Source organism: Pangasianodon hypophthalmus, chromosome 4 (assembly GCF_027358585.1).
Source record: "Pangasianodon hypophthalmus isolate fPanHyp1 chromosome 4, fPanHyp1.pri, whole genome shotgun sequence".
Lineage (NCBI taxonomy): Eukaryota > Metazoa > Chordata > Actinopteri > Siluriformes > Pangasiidae > Pangasianodon > Pangasianodon hypophthalmus.
The window spans coordinates 1,176,554-1,186,650 of NC_069713.1; the positions used below are offsets into that span (position 1 = coordinate 1,176,554).

The window sequence follows — 10,097 nt, forward strand, 5'->3', positions numbered from 1 at the left end:
GTCGTTTTCCAGAAAAGTGTTGGAACCCCTGACCTACAGCCTAAGAAGGAAGGTGCTAATGTCACGTGACTACCTAAAGCAAGAGTCGTGACTAAGGCCAGTTCTGAAACCTGAATTCAAATTCCAACTGCAAATAAATACAGCTTACAAAACTATATCAAAGTTATGAGTTTAACTTTTACAAATAAGAAGTAAATAATGAATTAATCGCAAAGCTTCTTTTCTGTGTCAGTAATCTCTCATAACGCCAGTTTACACTTCATTTCTTTCTTTCAGTTTATACAGATCTACGAAACTAAATATTTAGTACTATATAAAGTAATATTTATGTTTATCAGACTGTTCCTAACCTTTGTAAAACGTATTGTATTACCTAGATTATGTGTGTAAGCACCAGATAGCAAAGAGAGGTGGATTCATGTGTATGTTCAGTTGTACAGGTCAGTATCAGTCATCAGTTAGTTTCCAATGTTGAAGCAACACTCACTGTTCGCTCGCTTTATCAGGACCAACACAAAGCAGCTATTCTGAGTTCTGCGCATGCGCGTCATTTGGATCGTAACGGCCAACTGCCGCTTCACGCTGAGGTAAAGTTAAGCGAAAATATATATTTTGTTCGCGGCTTTAATGCAGTGGTTTCACTGTGTAATGTTAAATATCATGTTAGAGTTGTAATGGTTTATATTGTGAAGCTTTTATAACGCTTCATAATTGTGTAATTTATCGTCGTGTTTGCGCGCGTGAGCTAAAGCAGCAGCTAACTCTGAGGTAAACTCAGCAGAGCCACAGCACAGCACTGAATGCTAAAGGCTTTCCCATGTAGAACACTGATTACAATTTTACACCTTTGTAAGCTTTTGTATCTCAGCAGAGAGGATTTGTAAATGCGTGGATGAAACCTACATGGTGAGGAATAACACCATCAGAACAGATCTCAGTGGAAATAAGACAAACATGTTGCCTGTGCACTTACTGATGCACATGAATGAGCCTACTGTTGAAGCAAAATGACTTAAAATATTTTCACACGTTACAGGCGAAGTAATATATTTACTTTTTCTTCTTTAAAATGTTGCTATATTTATATTTTACATCATTTCTCTTTTATGAAAATTACATGTAATCCCAAAATGCCATGTTTTATTCAGAGCCTTTGTTGGAGTTTACAGGTATCATAGAGGTGCAGTTATGGGAACGCTCCTGCTACAAGATGAGATGCTCTGGAATCGGTTTCACTGTTTCTGAACTGGAGGATTTTTATTGCAGGTTTTCTGGGAGCCCCAGTTAAAGACATCGAGAACTTACAGATGTTGGCCTTAACGTGTCAGCGTGGATAGACGTCTATTCCAGTCCTGTCTACACCACACCAGACTTCTCTCTGCATTGTGTAGATGGCTGACTACCACCAAGTTCTCTTCAGGTGTATAGAAACATAACAAAGGGACCAACTGAATACTGCAAGAGCAAAGAACTTGCCTTACTTCAGAAATAAATGTTAACTGCAAAGGAAAATAATTTATCTACTATATTTCTCTGTGCTCTGTTTTCAAGGGTAACATTTATTTATAAAGTGTTTACTGTGTAAGGTATAGTTTAAAAATCCTGTGATCTACTGACACTAATGTTGTTCCACACCTGTATGTGTTTCTTTTGTGGAACACCATTCCTCACCATTCATGTATTTTATAGAAGAAAGATGCAGTGATAGTGAATGGTGACTGAGGCTCTTAACGTTCTGCCTTACATCTCCTTATAAAAGTCAGACAGGTTTGGAACAAAATAAGAGTGTGTATATTATGACAAGTTTCATTTTGGGGTAAACTATCTCTTTTAATTTGTATCTTTGAGACTAGTGATATTAGCGTATAATTTATTTTTATTAATCTATTTGTGAATGCATGGGTGTGAAGTTATTTTTCTATATTTGGCTATTTAGTCTTAAGATTTACATACTGTAGAAAGTTTATTCTAAAGATGTATTTGTAAAACAGTGAGTAACGGAATGTGATGTGTGTTTAAAAAATTATTATATATATATGTATATATATATATAAATATATATCAGCTGATTTATCTATTTATTTATTTGAGTGTTTGCGAGTTTAAAAACAAGTAGAAAATGCGTTGATTGTGTAAAGTCGTTTCAGCGTACATTAAGCAAACCAATGACATCGCTTCTGCGTTTGTTTTCAGTGGCGTGTACGACGTTGGTTCAACACGACTTCAATAAGCAAAAAGATGTTGGATCAACATCACAGATCAACGCTGTTTCCATGCCGAGAGAGAGACATCGATTCTGTGTTGCTTCTGTGTCAGTTTGCTATCTGGGTTTATACATATTTTCTGATATAGTTACCGTAATAAAGTAAACAAAATAGTTGCAGTGTTGTTATGTAGCAATATCCATGCACGCAGAGGCGTATCTACAGAGCAGGCAAGGCCAGCAATTACCTGCTGCCCCGCATTCTGAGAGGCCCCTGAGGGCTGATCTTTTAAATCATCAGAAATTTTCATCTTAAAATAATGTGCAGCAACATCTCAGCAACCCCCTTTAGGGGCGCTGTCTCGTTTGTGACTTTATGCTTCTGCGCCACCCCTTCACACTCGAGTCGCACAAGCTTTAACTCCTGAAGATGAAGAGGACATACTGTACCTATCTGGCAGCCAGAAGCGCAAGAGAAAACAAGAAGAGGAGGAAAAGAGGAAACAGGACAGCGGTAAGTGATGGAGATAATGAGGAATGAATTAAGGATAATTAAAGACAAACAAACCCACATCTTGTTGTCCAGTTTCAGTTTTAGTTCACATTATTTGCAAGATGAATTACTGGTGCTAGTTAGCTAGGGTTAGCATGTTTTGAGTAGAGTTAGCAGTTCTTAATGTGGGCTGAAATGCAATAGATGTTACCTGGAATGATGCGCAGGACACCGGCGGCGCTGCTTGGAAAGTATCAGTGCTGTACTGTGTCTCTTGCTCCTGTGGATCAATACTGTACGTTAGTGAATATGTTAGTTAATATTAGTTAACATGACATTAAACCTAATTTACATGAAGACAGATCATCATTCATTTAAAAATCCAGTTTAAAACCAACAACACACCGAGGTGCTACTAAAATCACAACTGCTTACCTGTTCTTCAGGTAACGATGGAGTAATGTCCTATTTCCCTTCTCTTTGTGTTTTCTTCAAACTTCAGAGCAAAGGAGACAAAACAAACATCTGCCGAACACGAACCTGCTGCTGAACCTGCAGTCAAAAGCAACCAGAACTTCAACCAGCAACAAAACCCCCACAATCCTAAACTACAGCGATATACGACGACGCAAAATAGAAAATAATTCGGCAACAAACCACCACAATCCTAAACTACAGCGAAATACGACGACGCAAAATAGAAAATAATTCGGCAACAAACCACCACAATCCTAAACTACAGCGATGCACGGCGACGCAAAATAGAAACTAATTCGGCAACAAACCCCCACAGTCCTAAACTACAGCGATACGCGACGACGCAAAATAGAAACTAATTCGGCAACAAACCCCCACAGTCCTAAACTACAGCGATACGCGACGACGCAAAATAGAAACTAATTCGGCAACAAACCCCCACAGTCCTAAACTACAGCGATACGCGACGACGCAAAATAGAAACTAATTCGGCAACAAACCCCCACAGTCCTAAACTACAGCGATACGCGACGACGCAAAATAGAAACTAATTCGGCAACAAACCCCACAGTCCTAAACTACAGCGATACGCGACGACGCAAAATAGAAACTAATTCGGCAACAAACCCCCACAGTCCTAAACTACAGCGATACGCGACGACGCAAAATAGAAACTAATTCGGCAACAAACCCCCACAGTCCTAAACTACAGCGATACGCGACGACGCAAAATAGAAAATAATTCGGCAACAAACCCCCACAATCCTAAACCTTTTGACTCCTTTCACCAAAATGACTCATTCAGGCCAGTAGGGGTCAGTGTTGTCTTTAATTTACCTGCTGCTGAGGTCTTTATTCTGGAGTTCAGTAGATAAACACGACTACACTGAGGAGAGACATGTAGCTACTGTAAATGGCAATAAAGCCAACTGTTAAAGTGTTATTTAAATACAGAGAGACATATAATTAAATTAAAAAAACATTATTATGAGTGATTACTGAAAAGTATTAAACATTCTGTATCACTTTATTAAAGAGTCTGGGCTGATGCTGAAACGTGTTCTTTTGCATTAGTGAATACAGAGACATATTTAATTAAATAAATAACAAATAATAAGCAATGAAGAAAGAGAATATTTATATGGAACAAGAAGTGACGAAGAAGTGATATTAATATCTGGAGTGGAGTCTGAACCACAGATCTGTGAGAATGAAATGCGCATGCGTGAGTTTTTGACACTCTTTTGATACAAGAGTTCAGCATGAACAGTACAATATGCGATTTGAGGTTGAAATGAAAACAGTTGAAAATAGGCCAGTTTATGATTTTGATGCGCACACACATACACAGCCCTCCACATAAATCGCGTTTACACAATTTAAAGATTCAAATTGTGTTCAACTGAATTCACCCAAACTGTGATCAGTTAGTTCCAAAAGCCTTTATTATTACATTACCATTGTCAGGCAGTAGAGGACGCTCATGCACAGTGTCTTCAGTGTTTTCTTACCATTTTCCTGGAAGGCCCCCAACACTGCATGGTGGATGTCTACCGCATCTTAAACACCCATTTCAGGACTTGAAGCAATTTCCTAGTAATCTGACGAGTTGAATCAGGTCTGTTAGATTAGGGAATGTGGAGTGATGGATCCAACCGCTTTCACTTTCAAACAGCATTCACAAGTGTGTTTAAGCACATTATCAAGATCACACACAGATATCATCTGACAAATGTTTGCAAACCTACATGTGCTGAATCATGTTGTGCTTAATCTGTATTTATTTACACATGACAATTTTACAGTACAGTCATAAATTTACCAAATACTACCCCGTCTCTGAAAGGAACAGTGGGGACCAAACATTGCATAATGTCCATCTGTACAATATGCTATAAGGGCTCTGAATAGTGGCCAAACTGTTATGTCACACGAATGGAGTGACAAAACACTCCTTTACTCAGCTCACTGGAAAAAACAATAGGCAGTCAGGTAAGACTGTATACAAATATGCAATGGTAAATAACGAAAAATCTTTCAGAAGCATTGTTGGGCCATAATCTACTATTTCAATTATACAATGGGCAAAGAGTTTTATTAAAATAGGAACAACAATAGAAAAAAAAAACAACACAGTTGGAGTACAATGGAGTGAGAGGGGAGAACTGCAGTTTGGAGCCTGAATGTGATGGTGAAATAGCTCCAGCTTCACGCACACAGTATTTCTGCAAGAGCTGGCAACAAAACACTTCATTAGAAATAATGTCATTGACCTCCTGGGGGGAATAAAAAAAAAGGACACCCAGAGCTCCCCATCAAAAGCAATAACATTGCTGAAAACTCCAATATTCAAAACAGTGGTAGTCAGAGATGGAGTCAGGGACGTCAGTCATGGAATGTGTCTTAAATTAAGAGAGCCTTGGTGAGCAGCTGCAGCACTATCCAATGGAGATAAATAATCAGCTGCATACTGGAAACGTTTAAATGCTGGTTTCACTTGGCTGCTATTTAGATATTAAAAGTAAAGGCTGAGATTTCCTTGAGTCGCCAATGTTTTTCAGCAGGAGTGCTGTTGTGTGTGTCTCCATGGTTTAAGCATGCTGGTGGAGGAATAGTCTGAAATGTTGATGGCAGACGCGTTGACGTGTCTGGAGCAGTCAAATGGGGTATCTATGTATAGATATCTATGGGAATAACTAGTAGCCAATTAGCTTGACTTGTAACCCATTTTGCTGTGGACATTCTGCTAAGAGAGGCAGGTTGTTCTACCTTTTCAGGCATCTTGCTTCTCCCTTGTGCGCACACACTCACGAATAGCCTTTGTTGGACTGCTGTACGGAGACGTCACTGCGTATGTGGTGCGGTTCCTTTCACTTCATACCAGCCCCATTCAACTGCACACCACTGCTGAATGTATATAGGGGAAACACTGCTTTGTGCCATTCACCTGCCACCCTCTAACACTGATACTTGGACCTTCCAAACCAGCCAAATGTGTTGAGGAAATCCTTAACAGATGAACACCAGCAAAAATAATGGTACATCAAAAAAAAAAAAAAAAATCAGTAAACAATAGGGCTGCAATGGTACGTGTATCCGTACCAAACTGAATGGATACAGGTACACACAAGGACACGAATGACTACATGTATGGGCATGCGAGAAACCATAAACAAACAAGCGCTCCTCACATGACAGGTGAAAGGCTACTGACCTGTGTTAGTTTGTGGTGTACACTGGCAGGACTTTGCTGAAGGGAATCCTGACCAACCAGTTATATGATCCTTTCATGGCATTCAGTGTTGCTGAGGTGAAGCACTTTTCCAATATGCATGTCACTAGAAAGGAAGATGGGGAAACAGGTAAGATGTTTACAATCTCATACATTATATATCTCATACTTGACACGGCCAGTGTAATATCTTTAGGTAAGACAAATAAAACAAGACTACTACAATTATATAACAGGGCAAACATGAGTCTTTCGGACCCTTTGCACTTCCACAATCATAATTTCTTTTTTTTAATGTCATGGATGACTAAAAAGTAATAGAACACACAAAATTTCAGCAATAAGTTGACCCAATGTTTTTTTCAACTGCACACCAAAAACTAATACTGAATCAACAGCTTTATTCAACAACAAACAATATACACACATCTAATAAACATAATAAACATATGGATGCCCCAAGTACCTGGCAAAAAAAAAACAAAAAAACAAAACTAGTCAAAACTGCTAGTGAAGTTTCTAATACAGTTGCTGAGGAAGTGACTGATAAAGTGATAATTTTTCTCTCTTCTGACTGTTGTAATCCATCCCTCTATATTTTCTCCCTCTGTCAGAAAGTTGTGGAAACACCATAGTGGTTTTTTCTTTTCTTTTTTCTATTTTCGGTTACTCAATAACAACAGCCGACTGGATCGGTTACTCAATGACAACAGCCGACTGGATCGGTTACCCAGTGACAACAGCCGACTGGATCGGTTACCCAGTGACAACAGCCGACTGGATCGGTTACCCAGTGACAACAGCCGACTGGATCGGTTACCCAGTGACAACAGCCGACTGGATCGGTTACTCAATGACAACAGCCGACTGGATCGGTTACCCAGTGACAACAGCCGACTGGATCGGTTACTCAGTGACAACAGCCGACTGGATCGGTTACTCAGTGACAACAGCCGACTGGATCGGTTACTCAATGACAACAGCCGACTGGATCGGTTACTCAGTGACAACAGCCGACTGGATCGGTTACCCAGTGACAACAGCCGACTGGATCGGTTACTCAGTGACAACAGCCGACTGGATCGGTTACCCAGTGACAACAGCCGACTGGATCGGTTACCCAGTGACAACAGCCGACTGGATCGGTTACTCAGTGACAACAGCCGACTGGATCGGTTACTCAATGACAACAGCCGACTGGATCGGTTACTCAATGACAACAGCCGACTGGATCGGTTACCCAGTGACAACAGCCGACTGGATCGGTTACTCAGTGACAACAGCCGACTGGATCGGTTACCCAGTGACAACAGCCGACTGGATCGGTTACCCAGTGACAAAAGCCGACTGGATCGGTTACCCAGTGACAACAGCCGACTGGATCGGTTACCCAGTGACAACAGCCGACTGGATCGGTTACCCAGTGACAACAGCCGACTGGATCGGTTACCCAGTGACAACAGCCGACTGGATCGGTTACCCAGTGACAACAGCCGACTGGATCGGTTACCCAGTGACAACAGCCGACTGGATCGGTTACCCAGTGACAACAGCCGACTGGATCGGTTACCCAGTGACAACAGTCGACTGGATCGGTTACTCAGTGACAACAGCCGACTGGATCGGTTACCCAGTGACAACAGCCGACTGGATCGGTTACCCAGTGACAACAGCTGACTGGAACTCTATTGTGTATTTTTTGACAATAGTTTGTTTTTAGTATTTAGTGTGTAGTTCGATTAGCAGTTCAGTAATTAACTTTAATTTGTCAATATTTGTGATGATTAGGGTTGTATTCGTGGAAAAATCTAAGTTACGTTGGGTGATGTTTAATTTTCCATTATCTAAATCATACTTGAAATTCTGTAAATGTTTGACGTGCCATTTCCTACAACTGGTACTGGCTGCCATAGTAACAGGGGTGGCGCAACTAGTGTTCTACTTTTGACAACAAATCAGTTTTCTTGCCACTAAAAGTAAACATTGTGGAGGGAGAGCATTTGTATACAAAATCCACCCGTGTATATATGCACCATAGTGCACCAGATGAAGGAGAAGCAGTGTGTGCTCTTTGCCGTTGCAGCCATCCATTGCACTAGATGCGCATGTCGCATGGTGGGCTGGAGTCTTTTTCCCTTCTTTTGGTTTATTGGCGAATCGCACACTAAATGCATATTGCCACCTGTCAGCAAAGTGAACGAATCTTTATTCAAGTCTTTATTCGTTCATTTCATTCATTTGAATACAATTCAATTAATAAAGTAAAATTTTCAATAGACAACGTCTACTTACGCAAACTCATATATTTCGAATAAGGAAAATGTTAATCTAGCCAAGGACAAATTCTGAGAAACAGAAATGATGAGTTCACCACTCAGCTGGGTTTCTGGTCCGAGTCGTCCATTGTTTTGTCACATAACAGCCGCGTGCTCTATGTACAGGAATGATGAGTTCACCACGCCCCCGCTTCCACATACACGTTATAAAACACACTGAAAATAGAGTAGTGGTTTATGTTATCTGTACAATAGCATCATGAGACATCTCCATGTCTGGTGCTAACAGATGAAATGTGTCAACATCTCTACCCTCACAAACACATACATTTAAGTAGGACTAGGACCAGGAACCAATGGTTCTTATTATTAACTTTGTTATATACTAGTAAAATAAAAACCTTACTAAATGAGAAACCGCTAATAGCTATAATTTTAAATAATACCAATCTTATTACTTTGAATACAGTACAATAATAACATATGAACATTCTAGGGGTAATGATACCAATTGCCTTTTAATAATAATAATAATAATAATAATAATAAAAAAAAAAGTCATCAACTTATCAGGAGAGGGTCCATGACCTTTTTATGTGTTCAACAAGAATGTGTCTACATACCTTTGGCTATATAGTCTATTATCTTTATAATTAATATTGCAAAATATTTGCAAACAACATTTTTTATGAAATCCAATATTAAAATGGATTCATGATCCAGGAGGGAACGCTACACAAGGCAGTGGAAATGTGACCTTCTTAGAGGAGCTGGAAGCTCATCACACTGCTGAGGAACCAGGACTGAAGCAGATCCCAGAGAAGGACAGATGATATTCCAGAGTTGGAGTGCAGGTGTGGAGATCTAAACCAGGCTTCTTACATGATGTGGTGCTCAGTGAAATCTTCTCCAAAGGTAATATATGACAGGAGAAGCCTATAGAATTATCTGATGAGGATATGTAACAGATAAAGAGATTAAAAAAAAGACTTGCAGTAGTCAGGTCTAGAACTGACAAACAGTATGAGGGAGGATTCCAGCAGATTCTGTAGTCAGGTCATATTCTTTTGGTGTTGTGAAGAACAAAGGGATGGAGAAATCATTTATTCCCGTCTTCCTATCTGAGTTCAGCTCTCTCCTTGCTCCAGAATCATGCTGCATGAAGTTATAAGTCTCTTCTCTCTGTTACTCCATTCTTATGTTTGAGCTTCGTTCTCTTCCTGCTCCAACATCATTCGGTTCTCTCGTAGGTTAGTCGTTGCTGAGGTACCATTTCAGATCTGATGTCTTCCTGCTCCACTGCTGCTCCTCTGTACAAGTTAATATGGCTGAAACGTATAAAAAATCATTGAAGTGCACATTATTAAATACTAATCACCAACTTCAAAACCTACACTCAATAAATTCATCACATCT

General features: G+C 39.9%; 1 protein-coding gene across 1 annotated transcript in view; it reads right to left on the minus strand.

The window, feature by feature from the left end:
* Positions 1–9,247: 9,247 nt before the first annotated feature.
* The window catches only part of LOC128318102 (uncharacterized), a 6,480-nt gene continuing 5,630 nt past the window's right edge, over positions 9,248–10,097 (minus strand). The window contains exon 5 of the mRNA XM_053233220.1: positions 9,248–10,009. Within this exon, the coding sequence (XP_053089195.1) occupies positions 10,001–10,009 (9 nt within the window). The 3' untranslated portion in view covers positions 9,248–10,000. The remainder of the gene's footprint in view (positions 10,010–10,097) is intronic.